The 24,395-nt window shown below is 44.4% G+C and overlaps 1 protein-coding gene across 2 annotated transcripts in view; it reads left to right on the top strand.

Annotated features, from left to right (window-relative positions):
* Positions 1-15,293, top strand: part of GOLT1A (golgi transport 1A) — a 70,442-nt gene extending 55,149 nt beyond the window's left edge. Inside the window, exons 3-6 of one of the 2 annotated variants that reach the window (XM_069238496.1) lie at positions 3,830-4,008; positions 4,308-4,371; positions 9,359-9,443; positions 10,457-15,293. In XM_069238496.1, the coding sequence (XP_069094597.1) occupies positions 3,830-4,008; positions 4,308-4,371; positions 9,359-9,400 (285 nt within the window). In that variant the 3' untranslated portion in view covers positions 9,401-9,443; positions 10,457-15,293. The other variant, XM_069238495.1, reaches the window with a different exon arrangement.
* The last annotated feature ends 9,102 nt before the right edge of the window (positions 15,294-24,395 follow it).

Below are 24,395 nucleotides of genomic sequence, written 5' to 3'. Positions count from 1 at the left end.
TGGGTCATGGATAGCGCTAAAGATCTCCACAATCATCTGGCATGGCCCGCCAGATGATGCCCCGGAGGACTGAGGTCTCCCGCCAATGTTGAGTGGGTTCTCATGTTGACCAGAGAGACCCACTGGGAGCTGCCTCATAGGGGAAGGGAAACTCAGAGTGACAGCGCCATTGCCTGAGAAAGCACCACAGGAGTGTCTTCTTAATTGAGGTCTAGGTATGCAGCTATGACCTACAAACAAATTGGCTTGGCAAACTCCAATGTGGGGACTTCACACAAGTGCTGGTATATGATCCTAGTGGTGGGAAGGTTAAGGGGAACAGATGCTTCTGGGGGGACAGTTGTTGCTGGGGGAGTTAAAACGTATAGAGTTTTTGTTCACTACAGTTTGTCACACTAGTCAGATTCGGCATGCATCCATAACCATACTATACTTCTCCACACACCTCGCAAGTCAGAGGTAACTCCCAGTGAGAACCCCCATACCTCACCAATTCAGACTCCTGATGACTGACTTTCAAGTATTATCTTGGAATGTAAATGGTCTTATGGACCGCATCAGATGTCCTGCGGTCTTCCACTTTGCCATACGACTCACACAAGAGGTACTACTGTTGCAGGAAACCCATTTACTGAGTACTAATTGCACCTTCCTATGCCAATTTGGCTATGACCTTGTTTTTCACGCAGGCTTCACCAAAGGGTCTAGGTGAGTGGCCATACTTCTACACAGACATTTGGGCAGGCTGATTTTCTGCAACGCCAGGGTTCAGGGGTAAGAGTTGGGAGGATCGCTGCAGGATCATCAATCAATCAGATCTGTACATGGGTGAAGTACTTCTCTTCCTTTCACACCCCCAGACATCAGGTCCTCAAATTGTAGAAAGCGTGAATATATATGAAGAAGCCTCTGGCTTCTTGCAAACCGGGGCAAATCTCTTCTGGTCCCACATAAAGGAGACAGTGACACACGACTATCCAGAACCATCGCCTAACCTTTAAATACCTGGGTGCATGCAGCTCCGTGGTGCCAGAGCTTACTAGGAGTTTTGACCTCACTCCTCTCCTAAACAAAACTAAGCTAGGCCTCCACAAGTGGATCACGCTCTTGCAGAACATCATGGGAAGAATGACACTCTTTAAAATGATGGTATTTCTGTACTTTGTGTACATTCTGCAGAACTTTCCTACTTCTAATGCTCAATAATTGGTTCACTGGTGTCACTGCCTTAATCCACTTCTTCTTAGGAAAGAGCCTACTCCCATGAATTGCCTAGACAAGTGCCACTGATTGGTTTACAGAGGGGGATTATGGGTAGCAGACATCAAGATCCACTAATGGGCCTCACAGATCCTGATTATTAATGATTGGTTGATTGGGGGCTGGAGTAGTCTAGCATAACGGCTAGAACTGGGCAACCTGAGTTTAGATAATATAATGCAGCGGTTCCCAACCTGTGGTTCACAGCCCCCGCCAGGGGCCGGTGACACATTCCCAGGGGTCCACAGGCCTGGGCCAGAAGAAAGGCACTTTTCCAGCTGGGCCTCTGTCAGAAACAGGTGTGTATTTGTTATGTTTATTACTTTGTACATCAGTTTTAAAAAGCACTGCAAAGTTCCTTGTACATCCAGTAGCTTTTGGGCAAAAATAAAAGTGTCATGAGAACTCTGGTGATTAATGTACCTGCTGGAGAGAGGTGAGAGTTTTGTCTAGTGGCAGTTTTGACTCATCTACGGTAGTGCAGATGGTTAATATGCTTACTGCAATGAACGTGTATCATGCAAAGAACAGTATTTTATGTGCATAGCACAGTGGGTTACTGCTTTTGTCACAGAGATTCTTTTGTTACTGTGCAGTTCATAACTTACAATTGTAATCAAACACAGAGAACTATGATCTGCCATCAAAGAGCTGCATGCAAACTTCCTGGCACAAATTAGAAAGTTATGTTTTTTTCCCAGCCTTTCATTTTTCTTATGCTGCTAAAAAGGTTTACTTGCATAGAAATACGTTCTTAATATTAAAGTCAACACTAACCACTGTGTTATGTTCTGAATCCTGAGTTTGTGCATCTTCATACCAAGCACTCTTAGAAAATGCCTACCAGTGTGGATGACGTGAATCCTACACCTTGTAGTCCCCTGTAAAGTGCTCTGACACTCTATACTGTTATGAGAGGTGCTATAAAACAAATGAATTACATGTGACAGAGAGGCTATGGCGAGATCAGAGGCCCTTATGGTTTTTCTTCCTTTCCCAACCACATATTTATGTGAAAAAGCTTTCTCAGATCTTAAGTACCTAAAAAATAAAACAGAAACCGCTTGGGAAAAGTAGAATCTGACAGGAGGATTCATCTTTCCTAAATAAAACGAAACATTGAAAAGTTAGTCGCTGAGATGCAGTACCAACCTTCCTATTAAAGTTTTCGATTTTTGCATATTTTTTCAATATAAAATAATTATATCTTTAGTAATTCAGGTATCTGTTTGGTGTGTACTTGTGTATTTTTTGCAAATTACTGTTTTAATGTTTGAAATTTAAATCATACAAATTGCTTGTGGATCCCCGGCTTTCAGTAGTGATTCAGTGGGGGTCCTCAGGAGTCAATAGGTTGGAAACCACTGATGTAATAAACCTGCTATATGGCCAGCCCATCCCAACTTACATACCAGGTAGGCTTCTTCCACCTGGTATGGCAATGCCCCAGCACTGCCAGATATTGGCAACAGATCGCCAAAACCCTCATTCAGGTGTTCGAAAGACCCATCGAGTTGTCACCCAAGATTGCTTTACTAGGTTTCCTAAAGGATTTGGGAGGTACCCAAGAGGACTGCAAGCTTGTTGGCATGGCAACGATTGCAGCCAGAAGGGAAGTTGGATACAAATGGAACCCATCCACTCCCCAACATTGCCTGAGTGGAGAGCAGCAGTGGACTGGAGTGCAAAATTAGACAAACCTATATATAAGGCCACAGGGTGTCCCAAGAAATATCAAAGATCTGGGACCCATGGTGGGTGCACTATGATCTGACGAATCCATTGGGTGAAATATCTGATATGAGAAAGGTCTTGAGAAGGGTTATGTCATGGATGATGTGAAACAGGTGCGAATTCGTCATGTTACGTCATTATATATGATCGTAATAAAATCAATAAAATGTGGTTATAAAAATGATTGCCTAATGTTTGATTCTGTAGTGTGTCACTTACTTAATAGTTGGTCCGTGAAGTCCCGGGAACCATCCACTGATTGGGACAAGTCGCCCAGAGGGTGAATTCAGTCATGTGAGACTGAGCAGGGACAAACCATGTATTAAAGCCTTTGTGGTATGGGAAGATCTGACCATGGGCATGAAGGCGGGGGAGTGTTGATGAGAGTGAAGGCAGTTTCGAAATCTTGCTGCCAGCACAGAGGTGCCTGTATGTCCCTGTCAGATGCAGAGTGGGGAGAGCTGGTTTGGCGGCAGCACAGCTGGTTTTGTTAAGAGTGGTGTACGAAACACAAAGGACTCTACGAGTGCCCAAATGTAGGGCCAAGTGATGCACCCGGGTACTGCATATCATGGTTGCCTATTTTGCTACCTGCCGTGTGTGTTTATGTGCATAGTGGCAGATGTCAAACCCTAACGTCATCTGTCAGTGTGGATGGCCACCCATGCAGGGTCATTGCTCGTGTGCGCAAGCACTTTGTGAGACGGCGAGCCCAAGTCTTTCATATGGTGCTTATGGGATTCCCTCCTCGTGTATGGCTATTGAATGTGCGCGTACAGAATGCCTGATCATGAACCCCACTGTAACTACCAGTGACCGTGTGCCTTCCCTCCAGATTCTCTTCCTGGCTGGTATTGCTGTGATTATCGGGCTCCGGCGGACCTTTACCTTCTTCTTCCAGAGACCTCGGCTCAAGGGCACTAGCTTCTTCCTGGGGGGCATCTTGATAGTCCTGCTGCGGTGGCCCATCCTGGGCATGGCGCTCGAGATCTACGGCTTTGTGGCCCTCTTCAGGTAGGTACAAGTGCTGGGGGCCTGGTGGTCCATGTAATAGATCGGTTGAGCGTACTGCTGCTTTCAAATCCCAACTCAGCTAATTGACACTTGGTGTGATCTTTTATCAAATCACTGTACCCACCGTTGCCAAGAGGCCATCTGCTTGTTGGCCAACCTCCCATCAGTCCCATAGACCTGGCCAACGACCTCCAGTCAAGTAAAAATATGCAGTAATCATTCTCTCCTGGCTATGATGGCTGCACAACTCATTCGATGATATTTATCAATAACCAACAACCCCCTCTTCTCACTTGCAGAGGCTTTTTCCCGGTTGTGTTTGGATTCCTCGGTTCAATTGGGAATATCCCGTTCCTAAGCCTGGTAAGAACATGGCGTGCGTTCTGTTTCATCTAGTGTGTTATGCCTCATCATGTTGTATTCTCCTCTAGAACACGTATGCTATATTATATTAAGTCACGTTATATATTGTTTGTGATGATTTGCATTTTGTAATATGTTATGTTGTATGCTGTGTTTCATTGCATGCTATGTAGTTCATCATATGTTCTTATATGGGATATTTTTGTAACTCTGCGTGCCTCGTCACCCCAGATGAGGGTTATTTGAAAGCTGGACAGTCCATCCACTTTGCAAGCTTCCTGGTAACTGTCCCTCAAACCCCTGTATGGTCGCGCAGCGGGCATCGACTGGCAGAGTGGCACGGGGTGCAGATTCATAATGATCTTGCTCAGAGAGGACTGGACCCCATCTTGTTTGGTGATTGTGTGTCACGCCACTCAACCAGTGGTATGTCGCCTCTGGCAGCGTCATACCTGGCTGCTGTTCTCCGCCATGTGAGTCACCGGCCTCTCAACCTGTTCATGCATCTGCGATGCAGCCCCGGACTCAGCCAAGTATCATGGTACCACTTGCAGCCCTTGCATTAGGGATGGGTGTCTCATCTCCCTGTGGCATCCAGCCGACGCCAGCGAGTGATAAACACTAAACCACGTATCTTATGGGATGGAGGAGAGACGCGGCACGGCAGAATGACGTTGGTGTTTTTATATGAAAGGAAATCGGCAGAATGGATGGGCCAATGTACCTAAAGGGGATATTTTCTCCATTGAGAAAAACAGAAAAAGTGGAATTAAACCTTTTGACCTGCAGTATTTACAAACGATTCCCTAGTACGATCATTAAGCTGCTGGTCTTTCTTTCTGAAAATATGATAAAATGTGCAGTGTGTCTCCCTTGCCCTCAATGTAGGAGAAATCCATGCTTGATAAAAAATGCACCCACAAAGAAACAAGATGGAAAGCGGCCTTTTATGTATGAACTGTAGAAACTCTGGATCCTCAGATATTTCATAACTCCAGCGGTTGTGCCACAGGATCCTTATAGTCAGTTCTTAATTTGGTGCTCAAAGTCCTCCTCTTAAACACGCGGCTGCTGCAATTAAATGTGGAAACACGAAATACTGAGGCAGCCTAATCCTGAAGCCACCTCGGGCCTCTTCAATCCATATAAAGCCACTCCCTGCCCCTCCAGCTCACTCCTGCAGCTTTCTGCTTTCTCCCTTTGTGACGCATTTTCGTTTTTCCCTTTTTCCGTCTTTCCCATCTGTGTCTTTTGCTCGCAGCAAATGCTTGAGGCAGAAGAATAAGCCCCGGCCCTCTAAAATAAGTGCCGGTGCTCAGCACCGGAAACAACAAGCACAAATTAAGCACTGCTTATAGTCCAACAATTCAAGAAAATTTCACGCCACCACCTGCTATTTGAGATACTAAGGCCCATATTTATACTTTTTTAGCGCCGCATTTGTGTCATTTTTTGATGCAAAATCGGAGCAAACTTACAAAATACAATTGTATTTTGTAAATTTGCGCTGCTTTTGAATAAAAAAATGACGCAAATGCAGCGCTAAAAAAGTATAAATATGGTCCTAAATGCTTAGACTTCAGTGAAGAAATGTCTTGTTGGAGAACATATAGTTGTGCAGCCAGTCATTTGAGCATTTTATATAGAGCTGCTGAGCCCCCAAATTATTCTAAGAAATTACAACCATCCTCAGTCCCCCAGATAAGCCGTTACTCAGCATTACTGAGTCTAGATTTGAGTTCTGCAGTCAACATGAATAATGTGCTTTCTCCGGCCTCTCTCCCTGCCCTGTGGTGATGAGAGGGGTTATTCTCTCCCCACTGTGGGAAACGAGAGCTTCCCATCATCCTCTAGGGCAGGGGTCTTCAAACTGGGGGGGGCTCAAGTCATCCCAGGGGGGCACCAGGCTCTGGCCAAAAGAAGCATCACACAGAGTGTTTTGTTTTAAGCAGAAACGTGTTATTGCATTTTTAAAAAGGTAACAGTACTTAACTGCAATGTTCAAGTACTCTGAACATAATTAAACGTTGCCATCTTTATAAAATATTTGTGAAAAATTCTGAAGGGGGGCCCAATGATTTTTATTTTTCAACTGGGGAGGCGCGGCATTAAAAAGTTTGGAGACCACTGCTCTAGGGACCGACATCATCACAGGCACCACTGACTGTGGCCTCTCCAAGCTGTCAGACCGTTCTCGATCTTTATTGTAACATGGCACCATTTTAGCACTGAATCAAAGTAATTGAAATATAGTAATAGATATGGAGGAACATCTGGGTCAAGTAAAAAGCAAAAAATGGCTCATTCACTTAAAATTGTAATAATCTACAGATAATACAAAAAACAATTCAGTAAACCTGTGGTCAAATGTGTTGAACACGCACTTTTTTTTCTATCTAGAAAAATGTATAATGAGTCTTAAAACTAATTATTGCAAATATAAGTCTGTGAGTCAAAGAAAAAACAAGAGGTTCCCTCTGACACCTGCTGTGGAGACAAGTGCCCCCAACCCAGCAGAAGTTTGTAGTATTAGTCACACCACTAAATTTTCATTTAGATATAAGCAGGTCCAATGGTGAGATCATCAATCAATCAGCTTGTAAAGCGCAACTACTCACCCGTTAGGGTCTCAAGGCGCTGTGAAAAAATTGCGAGAGAAAAGGGTAAACGACCTTTCAAAGTAACAACATAACACGTAGTTTCAGCTGAGCAAGCTGGTTTTACAAAGTCTCATCTATGATGCTTTGCGTCTCTTTTCAGCGATGCAGACATTTGGGCCCATATTTATACTTTATTAGTGCCGCATTTGCGCCGCTTTTTGACGCAAAAGCGGCACAAACTTACAAAATACTATTGTATTTTCACAAAATGACGCAAATGGGCGCTAATAAAGTATAAATAGTCAGCAAAATCAGTAACAGCATACAAAATTAGGGCTCTTGGTAATTCAAGTTAAGTAATTTATAGAATAGCAATTTTACTTTTTCACGTCACATAACTATGCATCTTAAATTCTGTTTTTTGATTTTGCTTTGTCCATGTTTTCAATTATAAATATGGACAAAATACCATTTCGGATTTATTCAATGTTTGACGGAGGGTTTCTTTGGATACACAATTTCTTTAACCTTTGCCTAACCCAGGACCACAACGATATCAGTGTCAGGCAGGTGTTGTACCCATGCCCTTGAAAATGCAGAAAGTGGAATGCCGAGTGTATTATTACATGGAATTGAAACACACAGGGCTACATCACACGTTCTCAGCTAGAGGGGAAAAAGGTCGAAGTATGTCATGTGCAGGACAGGGGTTATCAGCACGTTACATTGACATGATAGTGAATCACTGAGACACACCTATGAAGGATACCCACAGCACATAGATTTGAGAAAGTTATGAAGCCATTCTGAGCTCACCCGCTTGACATGATTCTGTAAGAGACCAGTTGCAACATGAGTGTTACAGGTATGTAACGTCTTCCATATGTACCAGTATTATCAGACGGAATCTCTCCTTGGGCCTGCTCTTTCACTTTTCCCCTTAAAAACATCTGAGACACCACTCTAACCTCTCCATAATCTAGTCTGATTTCTCTGAGTGAGAGCCCATAAAATACCATAGAGTAACCCAAAAACAATGGAAACAAGAGCCTCCCGAAGGAATTATTTTCAATCAAAAGCTTATTTATTTCAGAAATTGGTCACACAAGATCCAATCAAAATTGATCTGTCAATGAATACAGTTTACAAAGATAATTCATTGAGGGCAGATAATGAAAGAAAGTATTCCATACTAAGTTATGAACAATTAATTATGTAATTATATAGTAACAAATGTAAACGAATATATATATATATCTTGTACTATTTACACAGCAAACAAATACATAAAGGGTCACATATATACAGTGCACACCAAATAATATATACAAGTAACCAATGTTTTTGATTGTACATGAAGTCCTATGTGGTGTATAATAACACTCAACCTAATCTACGAGATGCGTATAAACGATTATAAATCAAATACCTTTGTTTTTGTAGTTCTGATGTAATTTGTCAATGTTGCAGTCTCTATACAGTAACTAACCATGAGACCAAACTCAGGGCTATATTTATAGGAAGGGACACTATAAATGTACATTATATATATGTTTTTTTTTTTACTATATAATTAAATTAACAATACCTTACCATGGAATACGTTCTTTTGTATATGCCTGCAATGAGTAATCTATATAAACTATATCTGTCAACAGATTAATTTTGAGTGGATCTTTTGTGTCTAAAGTCTAAAATTTATAAGCTTTTGATTGGAATTAATTCCTTCAGAAGTCTCTAGCTGTTAACATTCTTTGAGATCCTGCTCTAATTAATCAGTGATCGAACACACAATGCTCTACCAAGGCGTTTGTCTTCTCTTTAACCCCACTCTGACCTTTCTGTGATCCTTCACGCCCTCTTCCTAGGTATGCTCTGAAACGCTGATCTGTGAGGGAACTTGCCCTAATTACTCCATTTTCCCGACTTGACTGTTCCATGTCTTCACTCTGACCACTCTGTGGACCACCCCCTTCTTAAACCCTCTGGGATCCCACGCTGGCGACTCTGTTTTCCCGCTGTGACATCACTTTGATCATCTCATTCCGACCTGTGTTTGACTTCCCACGTTGATTTCTGTGTGACTTTACTCTCAGCTCTCTGGGAATCCATTTTATAATTTCTCAGTTGACCCGCTGTATCTTCTGTGACCACATGTGATACCAATGCAAACGTAAAACAACACTCTTCTAGGCAGTCTCCCAGTCTGCTTACATGAGGATGTGTACAGCGTTCACATTCCAAGTAGCACTTTATAAGCATTTTTACTTCCTAGCCATTGTTGGACTGGTCAAACCTACGTGTCCTTCTCATTTACTGATGTTAACATCTAATATGCCTCGCCATCTACGCTGCAATGAATAATTCCACTTTTACTATTGTTTCAGCTGTTCCGAAAGCTGGGCGAGTCGAATACTAATATGGTCTGATGCAGAAGCGGAGCTACCTTGAAAGATGGCAGTTTTCTATGAGGTAGCCAGGGTGATGACATCATTTACCATGCCTTTACCAGAGAAGTGATATAATGTTCAGAAATCTGTGCAAGAGATGACCTCACTTTGTGAATTGAGCATGACGGATGATATGCAGAGCACTTGACGCCACTTCCTGTTGACTCTTTTGAGAATTATTTTGCAGCCATCTTTCTGACTCCTCTGTGCAGCCTTTACCAGCGATACCTCAGTCTTTTACTGTTGTATAAGAAACTTTAGCCGCTAGCTCACAAAGGTACCTGGAATGTACAGTTGCCAGAAATAATTGAATTTTGATTTGTCATCCACTTGCCCAACATATCTTACCCTCTTGAGCAAATTGTTCTTCAAAAGCCTACTGCCTCCAGAAGATTGAGCAGCTGAGGCCAGGGTGAGATTCAATTCTTTCATGAGTGAAGTGAGATACCCTTAGTTCTATGACCCGACTCAACGGTTGCAGTTCACGGCTCCGTCTTTCTTCCTCTGAAGGACCACAGCAGGTAGTGTTGATGCTGGCGGCATACCAAAGACATATCAAACTTCAGCTCATACAAAAATAAAATGATGGAAATAGAAATAGAAAATAATCAACATGAGTGCGTATTGTGTTCTTACTTCAATACCTTCATGTTCCCACAGCCAGAAGTGCCCAATAGTGTTGGTCAAATGTAAAAGGATAGCGAGGCAGAAGATGAAAAAGTAATGAAATATAATACAAATGTGAAAAAGAACCATGAAGGCCATACAGGGCTGTATTTATCCACGTTTATTCACTCTGTATTGCCTGAAGAGCCCGACGTAGTGATGCACTATGGACCTCTGTTCTATATTGGGAGGGTGATGCTACTTCGTAGGCAGCCATAACACTATTTCTGGTTTTGCCTCCTTTAAAGGAGAAAATCCTTTCACCATTAAATTGAATGTGACTACAAGAAGTTAAAAAAAGTAAAAAGTATTATATACCGATTTAATCATCTATTTAAGACATGGCTTTAATAGACTACTATATTGCAGGAAATCTTGCTGCTGTCACAAGAGAAACCTTGCTCGAACAAGTGAAACATTTTCCTATCCCATCAAGAGAGAACAGATCTGCATGATCATTCATCTTGTGGATCAGATGAGGAGCTGCACTCTGAAGAATCTTAAGCTGATAAACTACAGTTTTTAGCAAGACAAGACAAGAAGCGTTGTGACTGTTTATGTAGGAAATCTGCCTGTCTGCATGGCCATCTTGTATTGTTCTCCTTTAGCTGAACCCTGTATTTTTGCTGGTGTTATACATCTGTGTGTTTTAACCCTGTTAATCAGTGGTAAAGTGCCTGTGCTCCCCCTTGAATTGTCATATTTGTAATTGATATATTTAATTTGCCTATAAGTCCTGAGTATATGGTACAAAATGCACTCAGGCCTATTAGTTTAATGCCACTAGTTGACTGCAGCACCAATTATGCCATTCACTACTGTGATAGTGTAAAACTTGGCTTCAGGCATACCATTGTCTTGAAAGGTAGGGAAACAGGCTGCCTAAACAATTCCTGAATATCTTCTGTCTAGTTGCTAAAGGACCTGCTTATCCACAATCTAGTTGCTGGAAACCCCTGCAGAGTTCTTCCAGACTTCTTTCTTTGGGTTTATTAGGGGTACAGTGACTGCCCCCAAACTGCATTTTTGGGATAGAAACTAGGATTACCATAGTATGCTCTCCCGACACACATACATAGCCCCTAGAGCCCATGTTGAGTGTGAACGAAGACTTCCACCATCTTGAAAATGCTCAAGATGGGTAAGGGTGGCACAGGAAACTTTTACCTCATTGATTGGGGATCTTAGTGTCAGAGCATACATACTTGATATCTTTGAGCGCAGATGGGCTTATCTAGAGAGTCAACGTACAAAATGAAGATACCTTTGGAGAGGGGAGGCTAATGTGGAATGCCACGCTCAATTTTACAAATATCAGAAGTGAAAGAGGGCTTTGGCACTGTTTGATAGAAAACTGAGAAGAAAGATTAAAATAAATAGAGGATGCCACTTTTTGTCCCAGTTTCCTTGAGGTGGCTTACTAAACTTTTATAAGTGAAGATATCAGTTGTTGGTAGCAGGTCTGAAAAGATTAGGGTCTAGACACCATCCTGAGATCATTCAAGATTTGATTAGTTAAATTGGGCACATTCTGCATTATGAGGCAGGGGTGGGGGCAGTAATTTATTTCAAAGTGGTAGGACATTGTTGCCTGTCTGAAGTGCTAATCTTGTCCAGGTGCTGCAAAGAACTTTAAGAGGTCTAAACAATATGTCTGACTGAGGTAAGATGACAGTTGATGGCAAACCTGGGGTTGCTGTCAGGACCAAAGAGAGAGCTTTGCTTGAACAATCGGCCATGTTGTTCTCATTGAAAAATCCAGTCTATTGTGGTCTTTCAACCAAGAGAGAAACTTCAGTAGATTCATTAGAGACTCGCAAAACTATTTCAAAAATCAAAAGAGTGATCACATGACCCTCTTGTTATCTGACTGGTGATTTCCAGCCACCAAGAAGCTATGTTTTTTGTCTTGCCATGAACGACGAGTTAAGAGCCCAGTCTTCATGAGGAGTTGTTTTATGGAATAGCCCTTCCGGACTCTGAAACTCAGTGATAGTGTCACTCTGATCGCACCTGGCTTCAGAAATACAATTTCAGTCAGTTAATTCATGGCCAGCAATGGGACTTCGTTCTGGAATGAGTTACCAAGGGTCATCAAAAAGGTATGGGATCTTTTACTAAAAACTTGAGAAAACTCAGCTTTTGTAGAAGGCATTCAGGGCCATATTTACAATGCTTTTTTCTGGGTGCAAACCCTACAACTCTGTAAATCAGAGGATTGCGACCAAAAAAAGTTTTTTTCTAATGTACTAAACACATTTTATGATTCAGAAAACTTTTTCTGAGTCACGTGGTTACGGAATCACTATTTGGAAGGGGGTGTTGTGTGTGTCCCTTCCAAATACAGAATCTGAACCCTATGTATCAGTGGTTTGCAACCTGTATGCAAGCCATTGATTAGTTACTGATTCCCGAGCTTGGGTCATATCGGACTCTCATACTTTGTCCTTTGAGAACTACCCAGGTTCAGAGGAAGCAGGCAGTGGTCTTCCCAACCACTCCTTGACCTCACTGAAGCTTTCCAAAACTGAAAACATTTTCCATGAACTAATCATTTTTTATTTAGTATATAAAGTGTTTCTGTTTCAGAATACAATCGTAGGAATGGTGGTCTGCAGTACCTTGCAGGTCACCATCCTCGTGATTGTAGCCAATCACATGGTTCAGAAAATTCAACCGGCCTCATGAATATTAATTGGACAGGTCGCTCTGCAGCCTCCTGCAGTTCATCATTTTGTGAACTTACCTAAAGTACATAGGCCCATATTTATACTTTATTAGCGCCGCACTTGCGCCGCTTTTTGACGCAAAAATGGCGCAATTTTGAAAAATACAATTGTATTCTGCAAGTCTGCGCCGTTTTTGCGTCAGAAAATGACGCAAATGCGGCGCTAAAAAAGTATAAATATGGGCCATAGTTACTTCTCTAAAATAAAAATACTGGTCACAAAAGGTGGGATCCAGTTTGCGACCAGTGTGATATCACATCTGGCCCTAAGGTAGCTGATCCTGGTTACAATATATTCACAGGTGTTATCTTTATTTCAGAATAATATATAGAACACGATGATGTAGCCCTCGGGAAACAAGTGTCTGAGTCAGCACTATAATGTAGAAACAGAGCCTGGTAGTGAGAAGTGAGATTAAAAGAAGCCTATCTCAATGAGGAGGAAATCAGGATCTGGAGGTAAGATAAAAAATCAGGACCTGGCAGTAAGAGGGAAATCAGGGCCTGGCAGAGAGAGAGGGATAGTGACTATAAAGGACAAAGGCAATGAACGAGTAAAGGGTAATTAGGGACTGAGTCAATAAAAGAAGAAACTAAAAGAAAAAGGATAAAATAAAAGGACTAGGGTAGTAAAGGATTAATGCGTACGTTACGAGCTGAGAAATAGAACATTTAAAACAAGATTCTTTGATTGCCCCACAGTCTCCTATGAGTACCTCAGAAAGCCCCATTGGAGACCGCCAGTGCGCCAAGAACCAATGAGTCGATGCGCGCATGAGCAAGCTTCAGACTGGTGAGGCTGCCTGTTGAGCAAAGACCCTGGCATCAACTTCTTCTTCAGGAGAACACTGCAACCCATTACATGCTAGCCTCAAACTGAAATGGCATCAAGCAAAGATTGACTCATCACCCTTAGCCCAGGACATGCACTTGTGTTTTACTACTGACTGCCAGACTGTGCAGTGGTTTAGCAATCAGCCAGCCTTAGTCCCTCCCCACACCCAGAGCTCAATTCTGCGACTGTGAGGTCCCTTCCATGTCTGTATTACAACTTGTTTCTTGCAGTTAGGGATACATTTGACCCCTATGAGCATCAAAACTGAATGTGTCCTCAACCCAGTATCACTGTATGACTATCACCTACAATTTTCAAGATTCAACTTTTCAGGGACTTCATAACCCTCACCTCGGGGACACCTGGCCTTCAACTAACCACTGGCAACATAATTGTTTGACCATTACTAGCAGTTTAAACGACATTCTAATTTTGACAGGTGACTTTAGTCCTAGCTGAGGGCTGTACAGTTACCCCAGCACCCTTTGGTGTTGGAATTTTTCAGCAAGGACAGGTAGGCCCAAATTCCAATTATCTAATCTAGCATCTGAGAATCCCCAAATTTAGGTCTGCATCCCTTGGGAATTGAGATAATTCAAGGTTTATGAAGTTTGTGATATTGAGTAGAGGATTTTTGCTTTTTCATAAAAAAATACATGTAAACCACAGAGGGGTGGGTCGGTGAAAACTGTAAAAAGAGTGGATCATCAGAACTGGCTTCCTCATCATACGTTTAAGTCACCTGTGGCCATACATAAAATCTGATGTTGAATTCATTCAGCACAGAGAACACCTCCAGGACCATTCAAGGTGATGTATTTTCATTTGATAAAAGTTACATGCTATGACCACTGTTTTGATGGAACAAATCACAGAATCAACTGTGACGCAGGCGTTTGAACATCACTGGAACAGTTAGGGCTAGTGTGGCACCAAGCACAGACTGCATCGTCACCCTTGGCCATGGACCTGGGAGAGGTGCTGAGCCAGCCTTGAGTTTTACCACTGAGTTTTCTGGACTATGCAGAGGTCTACCAACCAGCCAGCCGCAGTTCCTCCCTTGATCGGAAGCTCAACGAAGTAACCAGGAATTCCTGCTCTGATTTTCAGCCATCCATGTCCGTACTGCAGCTTGTTAATAGAGACCATTAACCACCATCAGCATCAACATGAATCCCTGCTGAACCCAGAATCATTAGCAATGTGTGGCTGTCACTTATATTTCCCAAGATACAGGCCTATCACTAGGCAGAATTATCTTCACTCTAAACTCCTAGACAATGCAATTGTCCATTAGATGACAGCAATGGAATTTTTCTGATAAGTTATATTCTGTGACTGCTGTTTTGGCAGACCAAACAGCTGACCCAAATGTGAAGGCACAACTTGAATAATAAATCAGGAACTTTATATATGAAAATGTGTAGTGTTTATTCTACATCTTTGCCAGCCCTGCCCCAAGCTTTGCCTGAGCCGAACTGTCAAGGTCCAGATCTTTCTCAGCATTCTAAACTGATGTCATGTTTTCAGCATTCTTCATGACAAAATAGAGCAAGTGACAAACTATTACATTTGGCAATCTATTTAAACTAAGATATGACATTGTTTCCCTTTTGTAAAAAAAAACAAGTAATATGAGGTAAGTGAGGTAAATGAGAACAAAGCATTGGCTTTTCATCTTGAACACTGAATAACTGCTCTGCAAAAATGAATATATTAGCATTGCGCAATCAGTCTTCGAAGTTTCTAAGAGACTATTGATGATCTCTTAAAAAGTAATATATTCTGACCTCAAATTGATTTTGTTTAACATTAATTAGTGCAGGTGAACCCAATCTTTCATCTGAATTACTTTCAGCATGGCCAGATATTTCAGCACGATCTTTTCTTGCTGTTGTGAGATTGAACTTTTGGCAAATTTGAAGCATTTCTTTGTATTTATTTTTTCCTATTTCAAGTTGTGACTATGGAGCATTTGAGACTTCTTATATGTAAAGGCATGTGAGTAATGAGGTATCCGATTTCCCTGTCCACCATTGTTTAACTAAAACCAAGGGACGTATTTACTAAGGTTTTGTGTCAAGGTTGCATCACTTTTACGGTGTAGCTCAGCTGTAAAATCTTTTTTGGTATTTACTAAGCTATGCGAAGCCACTTTGCGTGGCTTTGTAAATACTTTGTGTCGGAGATATGATACATGGGTGAAGCATGGGCGTTGCCATGCATCCATCCATAGTTTTTTGGCGCAATCCCAGGGTTACACATACTTGTTAACCTGTCAAAAAGCTATGCTTCCCTAAAGCAGAGGTAACAAGGAAAATGATCTTGTCCTAATTACTTCCTCTTTCTATGGGTGCTGCATTATTCAACATGCATAGAAAGAAGAAGATGCCTTTAAGGATTGTTTTTGGGTAGGAAGGTGTCCCTTACTGCACAAAAACAATCCTGCCTGTAATGTAGGCACCCTTACACTATAGTGCAAAGATGCCTGTGTTGGCAAGCACAAGTGTGCCAGCACAGGGGGAGAGGTGAATAATGATATATATCAGTAGATATGTTGCCTTGCTGCATTTTATTGCGTGAATTGTAAGTAAATCTGCCCTCAGATATCCCAATTGGTGATATTTTTAAATAATTATGTCTCACGTTGTCACCATAATATTTCATTTTTCCCTTAGGAAACGTGTCTTACTTAGCTAATCTTTCATTACCACCAGGCAATTTTGCAGCAACTTATGACAAAAAAGTTTGAAAAGTTTGCCCGAACATGTGTTCTGAACTGGGGTTCTGAACATGGTAATTTTTCAGTCAAGCATAGACGTCAATTGGGGGTCGCCATGGGGTCACTTGTTGCGAGCCCTGCTACTTTTCTTGCGACCCCCTAGCTCCCAATTGTGTTTGTCAAGACACAGCAGTTAGATTTTTTGGCCATTCAATAAAAAATACATTCTGTTTATATTGGGCATTTGGAAAACAGGACAGATTGTCTTACGGTTTGTACAGTTCAAGATTTCTGTGGTGTAGGGGCGTAGCGAGGGGAATCATCCTTGCACGCGCCTGTATGTAACAGTGTATACCCCCACGTACTATAACAGTGTTTGGTTTACCCCGAGGTCAGGGGTAAACTGATAAAAGGAATAAAGGGCGTGGTTGAGTAGGCAGAGGCGTAAAAAAGGTCAGGTGAGGCACACGAACTGTGCAAACAAGTATCCGCTGACAGCCACACCCGACCATGCAGTAGAACACAACCTGGTGTGGCGTCTTTATTTAGTGAGCAGCCCGTACATGTGCAAGCAGGCCAAACACTACATTTGGCGACAAGAGAGGAGCGACTCACCGTGCTCTTACACCCTGCAGCGGCCGCTCCATACGTGGTGCTCGTGCCGCATGGGTGCCGTGCTCCGGTGCTGTCTCCTCCTACCGGCCTCCCAGCTGCGCATCTTGGTTGCCCTGGGAACCGCGGAAGCGAGTATTCTCCCTGCAATCGTGTGGTGTGCGGCCGACGTGTGCGCTCTTCAAGAGGCGCTCTGCACCCGGTGTGGCCTGTGCTGGTAGCCCTGCCCCCCACATCCTCCGGAGCTTGAGATTTCCTCTGCTGCTGCTCCTGACACGTGGCTCCTGCGCAGGGCCTTTTTCTCTGCTGCCCCAGAGGCCCCACGTGCTCCCATCCTGACTGACCTGGAGAGGGAAGTGCCCCAGGTCTCCTACACGACAGTGAACATTAAGTTATTCTCAGTGCCTACCCAGATAGCCTGGTGAGTGCGACGCTCAGCAACTCTGCCCTGTCATTGCTTGGGATCGCTACCATTATCTAACATCACTGCTGCCATGTCTGCCATACCACCGGTAGAGCCGTTCCTTGTCGAGGGAGCCCCTTCTGCACAAACCCCTAAGTGGAGAGAATGGGTGGAGAGGGTCGTACTATTTTTTGAAGCTTCCAAGGTAGATGACGCTCATAAGCGCACCATGCTCCTCCATTAAGGGGGGTAAGACATCTACAAGATCTCCAAAAACCTCATTGAAGACGCTCTGAAGACACACACGACTCTCATTGCCACCTTGAACAGGCATTTTGAGCCAATGGCCAAAACTGATTATGAACGTTTCATCTTTAGACAGGCCCGGCAACAGGCAGAAGAGTCATTAGACTCCTTCTACATGAGACTGAGAGATCTGGCCAGCAGGTGCAGATTTACCGACGAAACAGAGGAGATAAGAGGGCAAATCATTCAAGGATGTGCATCGCTAAGACTTAGAGAACGTATATTAGAAGAGTCTGGAAGGTCTCTGCCCGACATCTTACAAATGGGGCGCACAAAAGAATTGTCGAAGGCCTGAGCGTCTCATATGGAAGCAGCCCTACAGAGACCCATAAAAGAAGAGGCCGCCAACACAGTAGCTCCATCCATGAACAAAACAAAGTACCGCCCAAACAAACAGCCGAGAAGACAGTGCGGGAATTGTGGCGGACCCTCACACAGATCCTCTGATTGCCCGGCAAGAGGAAAGACATGTGCTAGCTGTAGGAAATTACACCACTTTGCAAAAGTGTGCAGGTCACCTAGGACCCGAACTGGAAATGCTTCCGTCAACACGGCGTCAAGCAAGTCTGAGCACTCCCTGTTCACGGTTGGGAACACCACCCCTTTACTAATAAAGCTCCCAAAGTGCCAGGTTCATATGGGTACACACAAGACTTTGGCAGTGGTCGACACAGGAGCATTGGTCAATATTCTAGCTGCTGAGGAACATCGCAGAATGATGCCAGTTCCAGTACTGACCAAGGCCAAAGTAAGGGGCATATTTATACTCCGTTTGCGCCGAATTTGCGTCGTTTTTTTCGACGCAAATTCGACGCAAAACTAACTCCATATTTATACTTTGGCGTTAGACGCGTCTAGCGCCAAAGTTCGTGGAGTTAGCGTCATTTTTTGGCGTGAACACCTTCCCTGCGTTAATGAGATGCAAGGTAGGCGTTCCCGTCTTAAAAAATGACTCCCAGGCATGTGCGTGGTATTTATACTCCCGGGCAAAAATCACGCCCGGGAGTGGGCGGGGCAAAAAACCCCGCATTTGCGCCTCTTTTTAACGCCTGGGTCAGGGCAGGCGTTAAGGGACCTGTGGGCTCAGAATGAGCCCAGAGGTGCCCTCCCCTGCCCCCAGGGACACCCCCTGCCACCCTTGCCCACCCCAGGAGGACACTCAAGGATGGAGGGACCCATCCCAGGGAAGAAAAGGTAAGTTGTGGTAAGTATTTTTTTTATTTTTTTTTGTGGCATAGGGGGGCCTGATTTGTGCCCCCCTACATGCCACTATGCCCAATGACCATGCCCAGGGGACATAAGTCACCTGGGCATGGCCATTGGGCAAGGGGGCATGACTCCTGTCTTTGCTAAGACAGGAGTCATGTTAATGGCGTCTGGGCGCCCAAAAAAAATGGCGCAAATCGGGTTAAGACGATTTTTTTGCCTCAGCCTGACTTGCCCCATTTTGGGACGCCCAAACGCCATTTTTCCCTACGCCGGCGCTGCCTGGTGTACGTCGTTTTTTTTCACGCACACCTGGCAGCGCCGGTCGGCTAACGCCGGCTAACGCCATTCAATAAATACGGCGCCCGCATGGCGCTTCAGAATGGCGTTAGCCGGCGCTAATTTTTTTGGCGCTAAACTGCGTTAGCGCAGTTTTGCGTCAAAAAGTATAAATATGGCCCTAAATGTCTACGCCTATGGACAGAACATGCCACTCGCCCTGAAGGGTATGTTCCAAACTACCATCACTCATGGATTGCAAACAATTCAGGCTAAAGTTTACAGGACCGAAGAAGGACGTGGAATGCTGCTAGGCTGCGGAAGACCTTGGGGTTGTCACCTTCGCATTCAGCATACACTAGGAGTCGATAACAGAGCTGTTGGCCCAGTACAGAGGAGTATTCAAGGGAATTGGATGCTTAAGAAGCAGAGAAATGAAGCTACACATTGATAAGACTGTGAAACCGGTTGCCCTTCGCCACCGACGCATCGTGTTTCACCTCTGGCTCCAGGTAGAAAAAGAGTTGGATCACCTTGAGAAGGCAGGTATCATTGAGAGGGTAACGAGACCCAACGCCATGGGTTTCACCAATTGTAGCGGCACGCAAACCCAAGCAACGTGGGGAGGTCCGGATCTGCGTGGACATGTGCCTTCCGAAAGCTGCCATCAAGCACGAGAGACATTTGACACCCACGATCGATGACATTCTAGGTGAACTCAGTGGGTCCTGTTGGTTTTCAAAGTTGGACCTAAGGTCGGGATACCATCAGTTAGTGTTAGCAGAAGAGTCGCGCTACATCGCAACGTTCTCTACCCATATAGGGCTGAGGAGATATATACGCTTACATTTTTGGATCTCCAGTGCTGCAGAAGTTTTCCAAAATGTAACACAGGAACTACTAGCTGATCTGCCAGGGACAATAAATGTCAGTGACGATATTCTCATCCATGCGCCTACCATTGCAGAACCCCACTCCCGCCTCCAAACGTGCTCCATAGGATGCAGGAGTCTGGGCTAAAGTTACACTGTAGGAAGTGTGAGTTCCTAAAGGACAAAATAAAGTTCTTTGGATATATGGTCTCAGCTATTGGCGTTGCACCAGACCCAGCCAAAGTAAGTGACGTCAAAGATGCGCCTCCTCCCACGTGCGTGACCAAGGTCCGAAGTTTTTTTGACATGGTAAATTACTGTGGCTGATTCATTAAGGTCCTGTCCGCCCTCACTCAACCCCTCCGAAATTTGACCAAGCATCGGAATCATGGGTCTGGGGCTTAGTTGAGCAAGCCGCGTTTGAGGCCATCAAGGACGCGCTGTCTTGTGAAACCACACTGAGGTATTTTGCCCCGAGTGGAAGCACTAAGGTCGCAGTAGGAGCCAAGCTACTCCAAGAACAGGATGAGGGGATTTGGTACTCAGTAGCCTATGCTAGTAAGTCCCTAACCAAGACGGAACAAAGGTACTCTCTGATAGAGAAAGAGGCAATCGCTGTGCATTAGGGCTGCAAACATTTTCACATCTACGTTTACGGATGCCCCTTCATAGTGATGACGGACCATAAGCCCTTAATACCTTTGTTCAATTGCACTGCCTCAAAGCCTCCTCCCAGGATAGAGAAAAGGATGCTCCAATTACAAGACTATATATGCCAACTAGAATACCGCCCTGAGTCTGAAAACCCTGCAGACTATCTATCAAGACACCCACGGGCAGCCTCAGATGAAGAAGTGCATGACGCATGAGAGACAGAAGAATATGTCCGATACGTCTCAGATTGGTTTAGACCATTTCCCCTATCAGTAAGTGAGATTGTTCAGGCTACAGAAAGTGACGAGTGTCTACAGAAGGTGTTAACCGCCATACAGACCAACCAGTGGTATGTTGTGAAGAAACAACTGCCCACATTGAACTTCGACTCCCAACGCATTCTGGGGAGCCTGTACAATGTCCGAGATGAGCTCACTGTAGATACGGATGGATGTGTACTCAGGGTGTGCAGGCTGGTCATACCATCATCTCTCACCGCCAGAGTGGTACAGCTGGCTCACAACTGTCACCAAGGCATGGTCAAGACCAAGAGCCGCCTGAGATCGAAAGTATGGTTTACTCTAATCGATGAACAAGTGGAGAAAGTGGTGAAGTCATGTGTATGATGCCAAGTCTCTGGAGAGCCCAGCTGGCCAATCCCGGTCAAGACCGAGCCTAGCCCCGAGAAACCATGGGTGTCCGCAAGTCTAGACTTTGAGAGTCTCCCGGATGGTCGCCATACCATGGTTCTAATCAATGACTTTTCCAAATACCCAGAAGTGGAAATCATTCCGGCTCTCACGGCGGATGTGGTCATATCATGTCTGGAGAAGGCCATGGCCACCCATGGCCTGATCTCTGAAATCAAAACTGACAATGGCCCGCCTTTCCAGAGTCGGGAAATAGCGGGGTGCTTGGAGAGTACAGGTACTCAACATGGTCGGATCACACCAAGATGGCCTCAGGCCAATGGCGAGGTCGGGAGGTTGATGAGAACCCTGAACAAAGTAATTTGCATCGCCTATGCCAGTGGTCAAACTAGTGACTATGCCATTTACACATTCTTGCGAAACTATGCCCAAACCCCTCATTCTACAACCAATCGAGCCTCTGGACATGTCGCTTTTGGGCGCTCTTCAGCGGACTCCATCCTGCATCACCACTCCTGGAGTCCTCCATCCCTAAACCGAGACCAAGTCCAAGAACGACGGTTAGCCACCAACAGACGTGCCAGCCGCAAGAGACGGGCGGTGTCGTCAGACCTCGCGGTCGGGGACAAAGTACTGTTAAAGAAACTCTCATCAGGAAGTAAGTTCTGCATGCCGTTTGGCACTGCTCCATGGACCATTGTCCATCGAAATGGGTCAGCTGTGGTAGCATGACATGGGGATGACGTTGTCACCGCAACATCTCTCTGTTCAAGAGGTTTCACCCCTAAGATGACAGCCTCCCCTGTGAGTTCTCACCTCCTGCAGACAGCGATTTGGTGTCATTGCCCGATGAAGGCGTTGTCAGTGACCCATGCCCCGACAACTCGCACGATGTCACACCATTTCCGGTCAGTGAGACTGTTCCTTGCCACAACTCTGATCAGAACCCCGGTCGAGAAAGATCGGAAGCCACACAATACAATCTACGCAACAACCCTGTTCTGTCCATAAGGTTGCGCGAGCATCTAATAGATGAATGACTTGATTCTGTATAATATATGTTTTTTCTTTGTTTGATTTTTAGGAGAAATGTGGTGTCGCATGTCAGTGAGCAACTGGTCACCAGAGTCCACCAATGTGAAAGGGGCGTAGCGAGGGGAATAATCCTCGCACGCGCCCGTATGTAACAGTGTATACCCCCACGTACTATAACAGTGTTTGGTTTACCCCGAGGTCGGGGTAAACTGATAAAAGGAATAAAGAGCGTGGTCTAGTAGGCAGAGGCGTGAGAAAGGTCAGGCGAGGCACACACACTGTGCAAACGTGTATCCGCCGACAGCCGCACCCGACCACGCGGTAGAACACAACCTGGTGTGGTGTCTTTATTTAGTGAGCAGCCCGTACATGTGCAAGCAGGCCAAACACTACAACTTCCCTCATCTGTGCACAGTTGCCAGTGGAGTCCCTTGCAGCCTGACCTTAGCTTCTGCGCATGTGCATGTACGGCAGGTCTGCGTAGAGATGGGAGCATTTTCAGCTCATGCACAGCGCAGTCACTACATGGAAGTGAGTACAGGACGCACTGAGACCCGTGCTCCTAACAGGCAAACTTGCAGCAAGAGAGGTGGAACATCGAGCAGCCTCAGAGGCAACGTGTATCCCAGCCGGGCCCTGCAGGGTCTCTTCATCCAGCCCTAGAGGTCCACAGTGATAACGCTCTGAAAGGTAGACGTGGTCCTGTGTGGGACAACGACTTAACAGCGCAATAGGTGCTTTTTTAGCCTCAGACATTCTTCGCACTGTAGAATTATATTTTGATAATACTTTGCGAAGAATAAGGGTTGTTTTATATTCTAGGTCCCAACTGTTTTCGTTCTCCGATGAGCCTAAGCTTTAATGTAAAACTTTTTACATGGATTTTTAAGGAATGCTATGTATATCGACAAGGCAGCAGCACACTGTAGGTCCTCCAGGCACTGGCCTTGGAATTGATCCCCTGCCTCACATTTTTACACTCTCAAACATCCCTTTGTTGTGTATAGCACTCATTTGCTAACCAGCCAGCTAAGGTTGTGTTACAGAAATAGCAAATCAGAAGTACAGACAAACATAAATACTGTGCTGTAAATTATTATCATTTAGGTTTGGGTGTTACCTCTTCCTTTTGACCCAGGCTGCAGCTTCACTTCTCCCTTTGCAGGATTAATACTGCACATCATGAGGACACAACTATGATAGTACTAGGCTTTCCATTTACACATAATTTTTTTCAGGTATGATGGTTCAATTACATGAAGTGGCCTATGCCAGGACTACAGGTCCCAGCGTGCACTGATATGTAAACATGTATGAATGGGAGCAAACTGACTGAAACACATCAGTGACAATAAAAATACTGAGATCTCCAGCCAGGATGCACATGTTACAGAGGGGTCGTCATGGAGAGGGGGTGCCCTGTATTAGATCCTGCAACCTTTATTTCACCCCCACTTGTGACATAGAGAAAAGTAAAACTTTTAGTTAGCTATTACTTGCATGCTTGGAATAGAACAAAGCCAGGTCGACGGCCAGCAGGCACCACACAACCAATTTTCAGGCACTTCTACAGATGTACTGGGTGGCTGGGTGCAGTATTAGGCTCAGCTCCTAAACTCGTCTGAGCAGGGGAAAGACACAGGCCTATGAGCTCACTGGCTACCTAAGGGTGCAGTTTGACTGCTGCTACATAGCAGCCTGGCACGGTGCCCTCTACTTCTTGAAGTCTGGTAGTTTTCTTAAATGTTGCCAATCATATCCATTTATTAACAGTCTGTCACTCTAATGTGACTGTGATAATATACCCCAAAAACAGACATAATTTGGATATTACAAGTCACGTATGAATGTCATGACCTTCTCTGGGCAAAGGGAATAATTTGTGTGCCTTGATACGGGCACTATATTTCGAGGTACCTAGCTGTAAACCAATAACTACAATAAACAAATGCAACTGTATAGTGTGATCTACCATTTCTGTGGGTTTTCATATCTGTAACAACTGT

This window comes from Pleurodeles waltl, chromosome 6 (assembly GCF_031143425.1).
Source record: "Pleurodeles waltl isolate 20211129_DDA chromosome 6, aPleWal1.hap1.20221129, whole genome shotgun sequence".
In the NCBI taxonomy this organism is placed as follows: domain Eukaryota; kingdom Metazoa; phylum Chordata; class Amphibia; order Caudata; family Salamandridae; genus Pleurodeles; species Pleurodeles waltl.
Note: the sequence above shows the minus strand (reverse complement) of the source record. Positions and strands in the feature narration are given on the sequence as shown.